The 18,100-nt window shown below is 42.5% G+C and overlaps 1 protein-coding gene across 2 annotated transcripts in view; it reads left to right on the top strand.

The window, feature by feature from the left end:
- Positions 1 to 18,100, top strand: part of SRGAP2 (SLIT-ROBO Rho GTPase activating protein 2) — a 109,554-nt gene that overhangs the window by 32,620 nt on the left and 58,834 nt on the right. For both annotated transcript variants that reach the window (XM_063451036.1, XM_063451028.1), the window contains one exon: positions 13,506 to 13,698. In XM_063451036.1, coding sequence (XP_063307106.1) covers positions 13,506 to 13,698 — 193 coding nt within the window. The remainder of the gene's footprint in view (positions 1 to 13,505; positions 13,699 to 18,100) is intronic.

The following is an 18,100-nucleotide window of genomic DNA, read 5'->3' on the forward strand; positions in this document are numbered from 1 at the left end:
ACGTGTGTGTATATAAGGGGGAAAACTTGATTTGTTCAGGTCGTCTGAAATTTAAAAACTGATTTTGACTGAATTTCATTATTAAATTAATTTGGTTCTGAATTTCATAGAAACTAAATCTATCTCCTATCTCCTGCCCGCTTCATGGTGTCTTTTTTAAGTGCTGCCATCTTGTTTAGGGGTGGGGGGCAGTTGTGAGAATGGGAACTCCCATACCATCACATTACAGAATGTTGAAGAAGGGGTGCAATGGTCATTTTTGTTTCTAAATTTGGTGAGTCAGACCATCTCTTGCCACATTCAATTGCCCTGTTGAATTTGCCCTTAATGCAGGGCTTGACAAATTTGCTTGGAATCTAGGAGCCAGGTTTTTCAGTGTCAATTTCTTAAAGGGACGCTATAGCCATCAGTACCACTAGAGCTTAATGTAATTGTTCTGGTATCTATAGCCTGTCCCTGCACACTTGATTTTCATTTTTGCCTAGTAACATTTTTAGTGAGAGTCATTTAGACTGCCTCTAGATGTACATCCTGGGTCAGTGCTGCACCGTGCGCAGCACCTACGTTCAGCATCTCCACGCTCTGCATGGAGGTGCTGAACGTTCCCCATAGAGATGCATTGATTTAATGGAGATTCTGATTGGCGTGGCGTTTTGCCACCCATGCGCCATAATCTCCCAGTGCTTTCCTATGGGAAGGCATTGGATTGGCAGAGATTATCAGGATACTCCGTTGTTAGGGTTCATTGTGCCAATTTCAGGCTTTCAATAATGGGTGATTGAGTATAGGAATTCTACGTGCCTCTTAATTGAATAGCAATGGAGTTCTTGGTGGAGTTGATGTGGATTACAGGGTGAGTGCAGAGAATCATTTCCTGGGTTGGTTTATGCAGATGGTTAAAGGGAGTACTGATGGCCCTCTCTATTGCTAGTTGTAACAGATCGACGGGCACCCTGACTGGGTACCTCCGTTGAAGGATGCTCCTAGCGCTTCCTGAGGACTCCAAGCACTGCAGCAGACACCATAACCACCGTATACTCGTCCAGAGAGCAAAACAGGAACAAGCTCTTACAAGAGCTTAGCAGTGATTTAGCAAGGGAATATGACAAGCATAGCAATCCCTTGTAGCAGATTCCCCCAATAAGAGACGGCACTCCAAATTGAGGGTGAAGTAGAACTCAGGTTTAATGACACACACTCTGCTTTTATGCTATTCTCCCCTGCAAGGCAGACGCCCACATACAATTATACATTACCCAATTACACAATGGTTACATCCCACACATCTCCTCCCCTTAGCCTGAGAGGTAACCCAATTATCCGTACAATTTAAACATACTTTTTACCCAACTTTCATAACTCTAAAACCATACATCCAATATTAATAACAGTTTCATAATATTAATCGGCACATTCCAAATACAAACATACCCAAAAATCATTTGAATCCGTTCAGCCGTTCTGGAGATGGATAGAAGTCACTTTTGACCGACCGCAAGCACATTTTCGTGCCCAAAACAGTTCCATGGATTTGGGCTGCGCGGTCGGTCTATTTTACACCGAGAAAATGACTAAGTCCCATTCGAACGAGCGTTCGAATCTTCAAACGGGACTTAGTCTCCAGCCGCAGTGTCGAAGAAGGTACGGGTCAGCGGTGTTCGTGCAATTGGGTAGCCGCAAACGGTTCCATAGATTTGGCTGCACACACCGCTGACCGTGTTCGAATAAGTTAAAATACAAATACAAAAAGAGAAGTCCTGCGCTTAAGCAGCAAGGACTACAACACACATCAGCCCCAATATATAGTAAAAACCAAAGAAAAGAAAATGTTACTTGCGCTTTCTCCTTAATCCCTATGTATATTTAGACAAATGGAGGTCATTTAGTTGCTCCAATGGCCATTGGAGGGATGCCCGCCTGCCAACGTCAAGGCAGACCCCCCTAAGCGGGTCCTAACACTGACCCTTCAGCCTGCTTCCTTGAGCTTCTGGCAAAGATATCTCTAATGAGACAGAAAGGGGTATTTTTACAAAAAGTAACATTTTCTTTTCTTTGGTTTTTACTATATATTGGGGCTGATGTGTGTTGTAGTCCTTGCTGCTTAAGCGCAGGACTTCTCTTTTTGTATTTGTATTTACTTTGTATCACACAGCCTGGTTACAATGCTGCTACCCATCCCATGTGTTCCCTATTAAGGGTTAATAAGTAAAGGGGTGTATATAAAAAATACCCCTTTCTGTCTCATTAGAGATATCTTTGCCAGAAGCTCAAGGAAGCAGGCTGAAGGGTCAGTGTTAGGACCCGCTTAGGGGGGTCTGCCTTGACGTTGGCAGGCGGGCATCCCTCCAATGGCCATTGGAGCAACTAAATGACCTCCATTTGTCTAAATATACATAGGGATTAAGGAGAAAGCGCAAGTAACATTTTCTTTTCTTTGAATAAGTTAAAATGGCCGCCGCCACGTGTTTGTCGAATGGCGGCCACTTCGACGACTTTGACACTTCGGCACTCTGACTGCATCCGACGTGCCAGTTTAAAAGTTGTAACACTGCTCCAAAGTAATTAAAGGGCCAGGAACAGCATTATACAAATCCATTGTGTCCAAATACAGTTCTTACAGGGTTAATACATCCCAGGGCCATACTCGCAGGGAAGGAGGCTAGCAATCAGGCTTCTCCAGTGCACAGTGACGAGTTTGGTTCGGCCACACTAGTAAAGGGTAATCTTTATTGAGCTAACAGAGAGTTCTGCTTTTTGTATCCTACTAGTTTAGGAACTCAACCCATGACAAGATTTTTTTTATTTATTTTTTTGTATGCCCTACATCTGTAGCTATTTTAATTAGAAAAACATAAATTCTATTTAATCATGGGAAAAATAGGGGGTTTCAGAAGCTGAGACATATTTATGGAATACATTCCCTACGTAAAGTTTATTTTCATTTTTATTTTATTTTTACTTTTTATTTTGAGCATCCTGTGTCCAGATCTGTGGAATTTTTTTTTTTTATTTAAAATGAAAAATAAATCAAATATATTAGCAATCCGACTTTAAAATAAAAATATCAATTAAAATGTTTTTTTTCTAGTACTTGTACCTATGTTTTTTTTTTTCCCACAGGAAACCATGAAAACCCTTTCATTAGCAGATATTAATTATATTGCACATAGGTCCTCGCCAATAAATGGCTTCTCTTTTGGTATTTAATTAGCGTTTTATTAAACCGAATCTTGCAACCAGGGCAACTCTTAATTTTGTGCAAGAGGTTGTGGAAACGTTTTGTCATCTGTGTTTTGTGCTCACACCTTTAACCCCTTAAGGACCAAACTTCTGGAATAAAAGGGAATCATGACATGTCACACATGTCATGTGTCCTTAAGGGGTTAAAGGAACACTTCTGGCAAACACCTGCACAATATTTTGTGTAAAATAGAGGTTAGGTTACGAATCAGTCCGCTCAGTTTTGGGACATTTAAAAAAAAAAAAATACATTTTAAAAACACACAAAAAAAAAAAATGTGTGTGTGTGTATATAATCTATCTCTATCTATCGGAGCCTGAAGTTGTGGGAGGGGTTACCCGGCTATTTAAACCCAGGCCCCGTGCACTACAGGGCTGATGCCGCCGGGTTCATTGAAAACCATAGTACTTCCGGTTCACACACAACTGGAAAGTCAATCCCACGCTGACCTCTACGTTCACACCAGCCAACCATTGCCGTCGGTATTTACTTACTGTTACCGCCAGGTCAACAAACTACTGCAGTTGCCACAGCACGGCCCCTCTGGCAACCAGCATCCATTTGGGAACTCAAGAGTCTTCCTCAGCCGGGCATCAACTCATCCCGTTGCTGCTCCTCCTGCTCCAAGCCGCCGCAGGTCGCACACCGCTGACCTATTACCTCAAAACTACTTCCTGGTCGCTTCTCCTCCTTCCGTCTTCAGATTCAACGAACGGGCAAATACACACAATATGCATGGTACCATCCGCACAAGCTGTTCATTGGTATGTTTCTTTTCCTGATGAGACCCCGGTTACTCTTTCACTCGTTCGGTGGCCGACCGTTTAGTCGAACCCACCAAACTAACCAAACTAACCACACTGACACGCTGCTCTCTAGCGGCATCCAAGTATATTGCACCGTTCTGTCAATATTTTAATGTACTATGTATAATTCGGTCCTTTTCTCCCGTTTGTTACCTATTTCCGTCCCACACAGTCTATTTCTGGTTATTGTATATATGCATGAACATGTATACAGAAAGATGTCACTCAACTACGTTATGTTACACCTATCATTTCTCCACTATTAAAGGGACACTATAGTCACCTGAACAACTACAGCTTAATGTAGTTGTTCAGGTATGATCTATAGCTCCCTGCAGGCAATCTGATGTAAACACTGTATTTTCAGGGAAAATACAGTGTTTACATTGATTGATAGGAATACCTCCAGTGGCCGTCCCTCAGACGGCCACCAGAGTGACTTCCTATCATGCAGGGCCCTAAAAAGGCCCTGTACACGTCGGACGTATTAAAATACGTCTCACGTGTGCAGGAGAGAGAAGGCACTGTGTGCGCCCCTTCTCTCTCCAGCTTGTCAGCAGAGGAGGGGGGCGGGCAAAGACCGCGAGCTCAGCTGTCAGTCAGCTCGGCTCGCGGCCGCGCACGGTAGTGCGCTCAGGACTTCAGAGGGCGGCATGAATGCCGCCCTCTGAAGTATGTGCGCATTTGTGGCGAAGCCGCGCGTGCGCACAAGGGAGCAATGACGCTTCCAAATCGAAGCGTCTGATTGCTCCCTGCTCGCGCCCGCCTATTTCGTCATTTTGACGAAATAGGGGGCACGGCTTCACGAGGCTCCCGGCGCTGGAACCAGGTGAGTAAAAGACTCTGCCTGGAGAGTCCCTTTAATGTTGTCACTATCTACCTGTACTTATACGCACTTATTAAGTAGTCACTTATTTTCGCCATAAATTAGGTTGTCCATTCTGTCCGCGCTGATTTCATCAGCCAATTGTGGTCCGTATACTTTCTCAGATAACTGAACATCTTTCTCTCAGAACCGGGAAAACGTAAGTCTGCAATTTTCCTATTATACAGGTTGTCACATCCTTATGCTTTAAGTTTGGGAATTCGTTCGTCACTACTCACGTCAATTGTAATTTATATCCATTAATTCTAAGTAACCTACCACTGCTATAAGTGCTTTGCATTACTCATGCATCCCTAATTTTGTCAGTCAAGCTACGCTCCCCAAATACTAGTTCCAGGACACCTCAGCCATGTACTGCAGTACTGCCATCCAATGCAGAAAAGTCCACCGAAGTTAAGAACATGATAGCTCTGCTCGCTTCCATCAATACTGTTGGCGTTAGACTATAGAAACTGGAGAATCCACAGGCACCGATACCCACCCCTGCCACGGAGCTTCCCACCCCCTCTCCTTCACACGGTAATGCCATTAATTTTGACCCCGCTCCTGGCACTTCCATTCTCATAATCACGTGCACCCAGTACCCCCGACTGTTCGCAAGGACATTCTGGAAGGCAAGGATGGGAATTTGATTTCCCTACTAATTGCCTCCAAGGATGTCGCTGAGAACAAATCTTATAACTACCGGGATCTGTCAGTCATACTAAAGGCCAGAGACCCCAGACTTCATCCAAAACTCACTATCCCTGAATTTGCGTTTGCCTTTGGACTATACCGTGACCAATATGCTCCACTTCACCGTAGGGAAGAATTGGATCTGTACTTGCACAATTTGGTGCCTCTGGGACACAAATACTGGGGTTCCGCATTCTAGGACTACCACAAATCTTTTTTGACCAAAGCAGCAGCGTCTCATCGATTTATCAGCTCCACATTCCTTGCCTTCTCAAAGTATTAACTCTTTGATCCCTCTGTTCTCCTTGCACTATGCCACAGTGGACAACGCCATACATGCCATCTTAAGGGCCAGTGTAGGTGCTTAGTTGGGCAAGATCGACATCTCCAATGCTTTCCAGCTTTTAACAATACACCAGTCCCTGTGGCATGAACATGGTTTAAAGTGGAGAGGTAAATACTACTTCGCCACACGTCTGACATTTGGAGCAAAAAGCACTCAAAAACGTTTTGACATGTTCGAAGACACACTAGGTTGACTCCTACTCAATATATGCAAATGCCCATCAGTGATCCACTACTTAGACGACTTTCTCTTTACTTGGTACATTAAACTTTGCAATGAGGATTATCTCCTGACTCCTATGCCTTCCTCCCCAACTGACTTATGACAACAGCACCATAACACTGGATGAACATGCCATAGCGGATCTTAACATGTGACTCAGGTCTCTGTCCCACTGGAACGGTAAAGCTATGTTCATCCCCCTATCTCAGAACATTCTCCCACAATCTAGACTGACGCAGTAGCCCAGACTGGGTTTGCTGCAATTTTCGGCAATTCCTGGTTTAGAGGCACATGGCCAATCGAGACTCTTGATCTGCCCTCATTGCAAACTACTTCTGCCTTGTTTGAAATATACCCTATAGTAGCTGCCACCAAGGCCTTGGGACACCTATGGGAAGGTAAGGCAGTTAAATGCTTTACAGACAACAAGGCTGCAAGTGACATCCTAAATAAAGGCAGATCCTCTTCCCTCATCATGAGTGTCATCAGACGCCTGACGTGGCAAGCAGCCACGTTACATTTTCACATTACATGCATTCCCATACCCGGAAGCACCAACATAGCAGCTGATGCTCTGTCTCGTTCTAAATTTCAGAAGTTATTCAAAGCCCACTCGATGGCCAACATAGGTCCGGTCCCAACTCCCTAGTTCCAAGACTTAATACTGGATTATTCCGCCTAATGGCACACAGCAAATTCCTGGCTAGATCTGCCCTCTTGGTCAACACCTCAAAAGCATACAATAGGGCTTTTGCCATTTACACAAAGTTTACATCTGACTATCAAATTAGTCGTACATTCACTGAATTCTATAGTGGCATTCATCTCCTTTTGCTACCTCAATTTAAAATTCTCTTTCTTAACACCATAAAAGTTACCTGACTGAAATACTACACCATATCTTAAGTACCTATCCTAGTACCAAACAATTCATGTCCTCTTACCCTGTGAAGAATATTCTCAGAGGTATTCGATGTCTAGATAACCCCACGACCGCAAAAAGACAACCCATAGACCGTCCCAAATTCCGGGCATTATCCGACTTGCTAGACACTAACCATTTGAACCAAATACGAACCTCACCATTAAGACCGCAGCTTACCTGGCATTTAAAGGGTTCTTACGACCAAACTAATTTACAACCAATAATACCACAGCCAGCCAGGATTACCGTAAAATATCTAATCTAAACAAGCCGTCAGATCACTATGTTCTCTATATTATTCATACTAAAACCAGTCAATCAGGACCACCAATGGAGAGAAGTTACTATCCTACAGGTAATAAATGTTGCCCTGTGAAAATGTTAGACCTTTTATAGGTTATCACTCTCTGGTCTAAGCCCTAATATGCCCCTCTTTACACTACAGGACAAACCACTCACTACAGCTAAATTTATAACGTACATCAGAACCCTCTTAACTAGGCTGGTACTCAACCCCAATGCCTTTACTGGACACTAATTCAGAATCTGGGCGGCATCAGCTGCTTCAAGATACAATGTCCCTGCTCACATCATAAAAAGATTAGGACGCTGGAAATCCGCAGTTTATTCTAGATGTATACCACAACCAGAGCTAGAGTGGAGACCAGCCTTCATGAATCTTGCAATGTAAAGATATATGTAAATAAAGTTTATTTTCATTCAACCTTTTGCCCTCTTTTATTACAGGCCTACCCGGCGCGTTGGTTTCAGCACACCACAACCAATTTGCTCGTATATCTAACTTGTCACAGCTTTTGTCCCGACTACAAATATATATAATATAGTTTTTTTGTTTGTTTTTGTTTTTCTCCAATAATATGGCTATATGGAAGTATTGTGACTACAGTTGAAAGCTGGCAACTGAATGGAAGTCATTAAAACTACTCTTGTTCCTAGAATGAATTGTTGATTTGCGAAGTCACTTCTTTGTCAGGGTGGCGCTAGCTGCAAATGCGTTTTTTGATATACATTATATTTTTAAGTCATTTTTGCATATCTGTATTGAACAAGGAGCATTCCAAACTGTAATGTCCAGGTAAACATAATTGGACACTATGCACTCCCTCAAATAGTTGGCTAAACATGATTGTTGCCACTATGATGCTTAGGGTCGTCCCATCCCTCACATACATACACACACACACACACACACACACACAAGATCCTTGGGTCTTTTTATTGTCCCTAATTGGTAAAAGCGGCAGGGTCACTCTGGTAAATCTTAATCTGGTGCCTTTAGTTTATGTGATCCGTGCAATCTAGTGAATTGACTCACAATAACGTCATGACATTGACTCCCTGCCTTTAATTTATATTTTTGTATTTTTTTTCCTTTTATCCTTATTTCTCTTAGAAGTAGGCAAAGCAAAGAGAGAGATCCCAAAAGGCGTCTTTGTACTTCCCCCTCTGCTGCTAAATCAGATCCATGAGTGGTCACAGGTCAGATACAGTTCCTGGTAACATAAACAGCAGTTTAACAATCAGGCTTTAGATACAACAGGATCTCCATTTTGTTAGACTAGTACCCAGTGATGTTTTTACAGTCATAGTTCAAATGGCCTGGATTATTATATTACTGAACAACGTAGGCACATTTTAAATTACTTTAGTCAAAGTGATTTTGAAATATTTGAGTGTCTTATGGAAAATGTAAAAATAAACTTCTGCTAAATACAAAAATGTATCCTTTTTTTTTTTTTTAATTCTTTTTTTTTTTTTTGGTGTGTCGTTACATTGCACTTTGGCGTTTAAATATGCATAACATAGTACATACATTTATACTGTTGAGTACATATATACAACGTGTAATGCGATTCTTACAGTATTATGTTCGTTGTCTCAAGCTTAGGTGTACTTTTGTTGGCGTCACACGTTGACAAATATACAGTGAACAATTAACCAATTAGAAGAGTGGAGACCTTAGTATAGTGCTTCGTCTGTTTTGGTCACTCTCCGCTCGTGGCGGGTGGCCTCAATTCGAGGTCTCCAATTCTCCCGATAACACATAAGAAAAAAGAGTAACGGATAGAGAGGGGAGGAGGGGGTGGGGGGCAACAGGCGGAGATCGGAGTTTCGTCTGGATTACATTCGGGTTGGTTAGTGTTGGCGGTGCCCCCTTTCCTGCTCTAGCCTCAGTTATCTCTATCATTGGCCTTCCAGGGTTCCCAGACCCTTTCATATGCTTTCATGGTGCCTCTCACCAGTGCCGTGAGGTGGTCCATGACGTGGATGTCTCTTCGGGTTTAAGCCATGCCTGTGCCATGGTGAGTCTAGCTGCTAGGGTGATTTTGAGTTGGCATTTTTGTTCCCTTCCTGACCATTCGTCTAGTGGCCTGGATAACAGGCACACCCATGGATCTATGCCCACCCTTCTCTGGAACACTTTGTCTAATAGGCTCCCTACTTCTCTCCAGAAGGCCTGTGCCTTCGGGCAGTCCCACCACATGTGCTTATACGTCCCTTTGTGTCCGCAGCCCCTCCAGCACAGGTCGTCGGGGATTTTGCGCATGTGGTATAGCTTCACTGGGGTGGTATACCATCTGAACATGGTTTTGTATGCCTGCTCCTGTTGTGTAACACATATTGAGGTGGCCTTATATGCATCCCATATGTCTCTCCAGTCTGTGCCCTCCAAGACCTCTCCCAGATCTGATTCTCATTGAGTGGTGTAATGTAGGTCCCCCCCAGTCAGTGTTATTTGAGCTAAGGTGTGCGTAAAGAGATGAGATGAGCCCTTTCGTGGGGTTTTCCTTGAGGCACATTTTCTCAAAGCCCGTTGGTTTAGTTTGTGCTGCAGTTTTTGCTAGGTAGTGTTGTGCGAAATCCCTGATCTGGATGCATCGAAATAAATCTGAGGGTGTTAGCCTGGTCCTTTCTGCCAGGGTTTCAAATGTTGGTATCTGGTTGTCCTCGTACAGGTGGATCGCTCTCTGTAGGCCCGCCCTCTCTATATTCTTGAAGTCTCTGGCTCGCATTCCTGGTGGGAAAGCCCTGTTTCTCAGGACTGGCATCATTGGGGAGGGTGAGGTTGTCAGTTTATATTTTAAACCTGTGGCGTCCCAGACCCGTATGGAGTTTAAGATTGCTGGGCATTGGGTGCGTATTAGGGCCCTGTGTTCTTTCGGTAGCCATATATAAAATTGGGGTAGGTCTGCTCCCATAATGCCGGCCTCTAGGACTGCCCATCTGCGGTCTCCCGGTGTCGAGTGCCACATGGCTATCTGGGCTATCTGGTCCGCGAGGTAGTAGTTGTGTAGATGGGGCAGGCCCAGTCCTCCCCCATCTTTGGGCCTATAAAAAATGTTCCGGGAAACCCTATGTCGTTTGCGTTGCCATTTTTGTCTTTTGTTCACATTTATATTATTACTCAAGCATATGATCTTGTCATATGATCCCCTTCCTGAAAACAGCATTACAAAAAAAAAAAAAAATAGGTCAGATTTTGTGACAGGTATGGGTAGTGCCTGGAAGAGGAAAAGGAGTCTGGGAAGTATGTTCATCTTTATTGTGTGGACCCTTCCTATCCACGACAAGGGTTTGTCTACCCATTTGTCTAAGTTCGTGCTGAGAGTTTTGAGGAGGGGAGTATAATTGGCTCTGTATAGGTGTGGGGGGGGTCTGCGGTGAGCTGTATCCCCAAATATTTTATTGCAGTGTTTGCTATAGGTATTTGGTAGTGTTCTCGTATGTATGTCATGTCTGCAGGGGGTACGGCTATAGGGAGCGCTGTGGATTTGGCTAGATTCACCTTGTAACCTGAGAGGTCTCCCTATTCCGTCAGTTCCTGGGTTAGGGTTCTCATTGAGTCTCTTGGGTTCGTGAGATAGATAAGTACGTCATCGGCATATCCGGATACCTTGAAAGTCTGGCCGCCCACCTCTATTCCCTGTATAGCTTTCTTAGATCGGATTGCTTGTAGTAGGGGTTCTAGTGTGAGTACAAATAAGAGGGGGGGGGAGAGTGGGCACCCCTGCCGTGTACCATTGTGTAGCATGAAGGGGGCTGTCAGTGCTCCTGGGATACGGACATAAGCTTTGACGTCTGTGTACATGGCTTGGACTGTCTTAATATATGTCTCGGGGAATCGGAGGTGTCTTAGAAGCTCAAACAGGTACGTCCATTTCACCCTGTCAAATGCCTTTTTCGGCGTCTAGAGAGAGCATAAGGGATGGGGTGTGCGAGGCTGTCTGTGTCCAGATTAGGTCAGTGTTGCGTCGGGTGTTTTCAAATAGTTGTGGTCCGGGGACAAATCCTACCTGATCTGCATGTATTAGGTGTGTCAGTTGTGGGGACAGTCTTTCCACTAGGATCTTTGCTAGAATTTTGACATTGTGGTTTATTAGTGATATGGGTCTGTAGTGTTCTGGGTATGTTGTGTCTTTCCCTGGTTTTGGAATCAGTACTATATGGGCCGTGGACATTTCTGGATCGGGGGGCCCACCCTGCATCAGGTGGTATCCATTCTTAAATCACATTTAAATCTGTATCTGTTTGTCCTAGTGAGTGCTGCATTTATTGTTATGTCTGTATTGCTGTGACTGTTGGCTCAGTGAACCCATTTCATTGGTTATTGATCATCTTGAGTTTGAAATGTTTACATTGTTTTCTTGGCTTTGTATTTACATGTTCACATTTATATTATTACTCAAGCATATGATCTCGTCATACGATCCCCTTCCTGAATAAAAGTTTTTTTTGTGAAAACAGCATTAAAAAAAAATAAAAAAAATTTGAAGGGTGCCGTGAGGTTTGCCTGGTTTGGTTTTCATGCTACAGCTTCAAATGACAATCCAAGATTCTTAGATTCGCATAGCCTACCAATATTTTATTGTAACGCTAATGTTCTGATGTGGCATGAATTAGTGGTGTGATTGGAGGATATTGAAATATTGATAGTGTAGATACTTGCCTTACTGTACAAAATTAACTTAATGTTTTAATACAGTACCACTTGGACTGTTTTGATAGCCAGCAGTGGTATCTAATAAAGGTCTAATAAAAGACCAATGTCTGCGACTTGCTTTTGTTCTGCCTCTATAGAAATACAGGTTCTATCATCGTCCACCACCAAACACTTTTTGAGAGCAATGGGAGTTGTATTATTGAAACAATTATTGGGAGTTGTATTATTGAAACAAATGTTGGGGGTGTTGAAGTGATGGAATGCCTATAGTGACCTTACCTATATCCAGAATAATCCCAAGGGGTTTTAATACAATAAGATATTATGAAATGTAATGTTCAGAGAAGAATTCATATCATCATCTAGAAGAATTTCTGTTGAACTGTTGGTAGAGAAGGAGTTAAAGTCTGCGCCCTGCCTTTTGAGGGCACGGGGAATAGCCGTCTGAAGCCCAAAGTCTTGTGGGCTGTCAGGAATCCAGCCATTGTGGGCTCGGCACAGCTGAACAAAGCAGTATTGAGCCCCACTCCGCTCTAGTGCATTGAAATATGAGTGGGTCAGGAAATTCCTGACATTGCTGTGGGAACACTTTGAGATCCACTATGCTAGTGCATCTGTGAGTAAGTCATAGGCTAACTTCAGTGCCAAGCATCTTTAAGGTGCCCCACCAAAAATAATGTTTTGTTTTGTTTCCCCCACCTCCTTTTCTTCTTTTTCATTAAGATTAAACCCCTATATTGTTGTCCCCTTATTTGAGTGTTTTGTGATTGATTGATTGGGTTTACGATTTGTGTGTATATGTATGTATGTATGTGTGTGTGTATATTTTTTTTTTCTTTTTTTTTTTTTTTAGAAATAGCTAGATTTTCTAATGCACGCCTGTACAAAGGACTACAGAGCATAATTGTTCTTTATGGGTCTGGTAGCATTAGATAGACATTAGTAAGTTTATGAAATATATGGTATATTTGGTTTTTTAAACCTGTTTTTATTGTATATTTTTCCCATATGTCTGGCTACACACAATCTGTACAATATCCACTCTTCTGCCACTATCATTTATCATGTCACCCTTATTTCCATGTTTAATATTTTGTCTTCTTTTTATGTGCATTCCTTCTGCTCATTTATTCTAATCTCATTCTTTTCTTATGGATCTTATCCCTCCTTTATTTTTTATATTTTTTCCTATTTCTTTTATTATATTATTTATTTTCCCTATCTTAAGTCTTATTACCTAATCTCATGTTTCATCAAACTGACGCATGGCGTATTTTCTTCTGCCCATTCATTCTCCTTCCTTTCTTTATGCATTTATTTTATTTTATTTTTTCGCTCTCTCTCATCTCTGATCTTGACAAGGATTTCGTATGTATGTCCAACATCTTTTTTTTTTACCAGCTTAATTTATTTTTTTCCATTTCCCTCCTTTTTGTTCCAGAGATCCGAGCCCAGCTGATGGAGCAGCTGAAATGTCTGGATCAGCAATGTGATCTGCGCACCCAACTACTTCAGGACCTACAAGATTTCTTCCGTAAGAAAGCAGAAATTGAGATGGATTATTCCCGAAATCTGGAGAAACTCACTGAACGGTTCTTGTCAAAGACACGTGGAGCCAAAGACCAACAATTCAAGTAAGTCACTCATCGCCCGGATTGTAATGCAAAGTATTCAGTCTCCCTATTCTGTTTTTTGCGCTCATTTGTAAAAATAGATGCCGTTCTAAGACTGACCCCTTGGATCAGTGACCTTGATGGAGGCATTATTACTCTCCCCTTTGCTTTCCATGATCCATCCATCTTGTACTTTTGGGTCGCTAACCTACCTCTCTCTTCTCTGATGTGACTAGTGGTGCACACATTATTTTCTTCATTATTGTTGTACATGTTTTTCTCTCTGAGAAGAAGAGGGAAATGTTAAGGGAGGGATCGAGAGACGAGAAAAAGGTAGGTGTGCCATTCCCATCAGTTAAATATATAACCTCTCCCAAAAAACATGATCCCAAGGGCAAGGCCAGTAGTCCACTATGTGTTGCACAGGTTGCTTTATGCTTTTCCTCTTAGGCCTCAATAATAGTCGGTCTGTTCTCTCCAAATGCTTAATTGTAGGAATCTAGGAGATGTCGGTATATCTATCTAGCAGGACTCTCTGCTTGAAATGGTCACCCCCAAGTGTCCAAGTCTGAGTATCTGCGGTACCCACTATAGTGTTGTGTCAGGAATACAAACTTGTATTCTTGACACAGAAGCTCTAATATTGAGTGATTTACACACCTTTTTTTTTCTTCCCCCCAGCACCAAATGGGTCCGTTGCAGCTGGCTCAGCTCCACCTCCTTCGCTGACATCAGAATTGATGATCTGAGCCAATCCAATGCTTTACCATAGGAAAGCATTGGGAGATTATCGCGCAAGCGCATCAAAACGGCAATCCAATGTCCTCTTAGAGATACATTGAATCTCCCCTTCTGATGGAAGAGCCAGAAGATTCTCCCAGACCCATGGGCAACCTGTTCTCGCCCTAATTCAAACTCAAATGATCCACCCCAGGCCACACCGGGGTCTCCACTGAATGGAGATCGATGACCTGGCCACCAGAATGAGCTTCTCCCTTAAGGTGAAAGAATGCAGACCGCAGACTACATACATTAGTTTCCTGTCTTGACAGGGTGAGTTGAGGACCTGGTGTGCCCAATTTAGCTGTATCTCAGCAGGAGCCCCAGGTCCCAGGACCTGCTTAAACAAGGCCTCCAGCGTCTCCGTGAGGGTTTTGCCTTCAGATTCGAGTAGGCCCCAAGCTCTCATGATTCAGTTGAGATATGGGCTAGGGCATGGTCGTGTGATCAACTGGGAAGGGACTCTGCTGCACTTGACGAGCTCACAGAGGCCCGTGCCATTTTGTCTACCTGGCGAGGTCGAAAAAGGCCTTCTGTCATGGAGAGAGTAATCTGTGGGACCGATATGTCCCCAGGATGAGACCTCCTGGGAGGTACTAGGTGTCTGTAGCTTTTTGGTTCTCCCCATAATGCCATTTTGCAGAGGGGTGCAGAGCTCTGCACTTGTGCGTCCTACTCCATACACAGGCAAACCACACCCGTTTTGTACATGTTTTCTAATGCATTCTCTATATAATGCATAAAAATAGGGGGCAGGAGGGATGTGTTTCTTTTCAATTCAATCTGTCTGGCATATCCTTGGCTGGTTACTGCCGGCTCCTTTTTTAGGTCTAGTTTGTATAGTTATTGTTTTCTTTCCTTGATCTAACATTTCACTTAAAATGTGTTTAAATGAGTCTTCTTTTTACTTATGAAACGGGTCAGAGAGGCGTGTTTAAAAAATAAAATAATTAATTCAATTTAAAAAAGGAATGTTTGGAGATCTGTTCTGTTTCCAAGACCTCCTTCACCTCCAATCTTCTTACCACAAAAGTGGAAAACCACTTAATGGTAGAAATATTAGAATCCTTGTAGCAAGTAGTGTAAGGGTTACTCCACGCAACATGGCCACTACTATGATTTAAACGAACGCTTGGAGTCTGTATGTGTAGCACAGTAGCAGAACTAATGTAACGAGGGACAAGGTGCAAGGAATAGGCATCCCTTTGTGTGTGAAGGTGGTTAAAGGATAGATCATTGACTTCGTACAACTCTTATCATGATTTTGCCAGCTGGGGATCTACCATTCGCCATGAGGGGTTGTATTTGTGAGCAGTGTTTGTTTGAATGTAAGCATGTTATTGCATGGAGTATCGGAGTATTGGCATCTGAATGCAGGTGTGAATTTGTGTGTAATGTTGACATATGAATGTAAGGGTGTATTTGCTGTATGTTTGCATTTCAATGCAGGGATTTTTTTTGTATATAGTGTTGGTGTTTGCTGAGTTGTAAGCACATGTAGATATACAATAAACACCAACAAAGTTGCCTGCACGCTATCACAAATCACTATGCAAATTTAAATAACTAAACGTTTTTAGTATCTCTTCAATGACCAAGGCAAAACCTCCTGGATAAGTCTGCACAGTTCACCTTGCTACTTTGAGCTACAAGGCAATATTGCTAGGACAGAAAGGTTTTTATTTTTATAAATACTTATTCACCCTTAATAGGGTGAACATAAGGTGGGCTGCAGCACTATAACATGGCTGTGCAGAACAAAAGCAAATGCAAATACAAACATACAGAATAAGGCCCTGTTCTCAAACTCCTACTACACATGCAAGGCCGCAAACTGCCATTGGAGTGATACTGATAAGCAATGGCAGCTCAAACCTCCACCATATCTACATGTCACCCCAGGTAAACTCACCAGAGGTGGGTCTGGCTATAGGTCTACTTATCCTTATTTCTCTGCATACCAGCAAGGGCTACTCCAACTATATTAGTGTTTTACTAAAACTCTGTTTTGTTTGGAGTAACCGTGGAAAGTGACATTTCAAATACCATAAATACCTATGTTCCTTTATTAGGTTATGGTGCAAGGAGATCTCCTCTTTATAATTACAGTGAAGTGCAAAATTCACTGTAGGTTTGTGTGTGTGTGTGTGTGTCTGTGTCGCTCACATGCCAGAATCCTTTGCGGTAGTAACATCACTGCAAATTTGTGATTCCTGTGGGAAGAACAAGTCTTATGGTTTGACTGCTGTGCAGATTTTTGTTTAACATTGTATTAACTATTCTATAGATAGATATCTATTTATTGGGGGGAAGAAACATTGTGGTTTTTGTTTGTTTTAAATGTAAAAAAAAAAAAAATCTTTGCAGAGCACTAAAACCCACTGTGGTGACTGGTCCATCCATATATAAGGCAATTTTTTTTTTGGTTTTTAATGGGACACTATAGTCACCAGAAAAGCTACAGCTTAATGTAGTAGTTGTTCTGGTGGGTATAATTATTATATGCAGGCATTTTTATGCAAACACTGCCTTTTCAGAGAGGGGCCACTGGAGGGGCTTCCTGGCTCAGGGCTGCACAGTAGGCAGCAGTGCCGTTCAGCGTCTCCACGCTCTGCATGGGGACGCTGAATTTTCCTCATAATGATGCATTGATTCAATGCATCTCTAGGAGTAGGTGCTGATTGGCCAAAACTGTGTTTAGCCCTGCTTCCTTGCCGATTTTAGCCAATCCAATGTTTTTTTTTTCCATGGGAAAGCATTGGGTTGGCTTAAAATCGGCAATTCTGATGTTCACCAAGGGGGCGTGGCCAGCGCTGGTGGACCCGCATGGCGCTGGAAATAAGGTGAGGTTTTTTTGTTAACTTTTAAGGGGGTGGGGGGTGAGGGAGCAAGCCACTTAAAAGGTGGGTTAAACTATAGTGTTCCTTTAATGTTTTGCGCTATTCAGGTTTTCTGATTTAAATTGAACTTGGCTGCACACATCAGGAAGGGCTGGGAGTTTGTAAGGCATTCCGGTATCTGGCATATGTCTTCCTGGGGATTGTAGTAAACAGCAGATGTTTTGTGCAGAGGCTGATGGAATTCTTAAAATTCCAGTAGTAGAACAGCAAAGGGGAGATTGGACAAAGGTTGTCAGAATATAGTTTTGTTTTTTTGTTGTTGTTTTTTTTTTTTTTGTGTGTGTGTGTGTGTGTGTGTGTGTTAAATGTCAAGTAAAGGATCCTTCACCAATTAAATCTCGGTTAGAGTGCCATGTGCTGTAGTTGTAAAGGGTCCAAAGCAAGCCCAGTGAAGAAAAGCATTTCTAAAAGTTAATCAATCAGAGGGAAATGTTAATGGTCAGAATGGAAACTTTTCTTGCTCTTAGGTTATATATGTTCTAACATTTGTTAGACATTGCTGTCAAATAGTATTTTACAAAGAGCAGTGGTAACAATCTACAGTTCACATTTATTTTATTTTTTATACTGGTGTTCTGGCAATATTCCACGCTAAATCCCATTAGTTTATTTTCTTAATTACATTTGCTGGCTATTGATCGTGGCTTCAATTCTAGCTTCTGGTGTGACCAAAAACCTTGGTCCTCAAAAACACAAAACCATGAATAAACTCCAACATAAAGTATATTTCTCTTGCAACTACT

The sequence above is a fragment of the Pelobates fuscus genome, chromosome 1 (assembly GCF_036172605.1).
Source record: "Pelobates fuscus isolate aPelFus1 chromosome 1, aPelFus1.pri, whole genome shotgun sequence".
Taxonomy (NCBI): domain Eukaryota; kingdom Metazoa; phylum Chordata; class Amphibia; order Anura; family Pelobatidae; genus Pelobates; species Pelobates fuscus.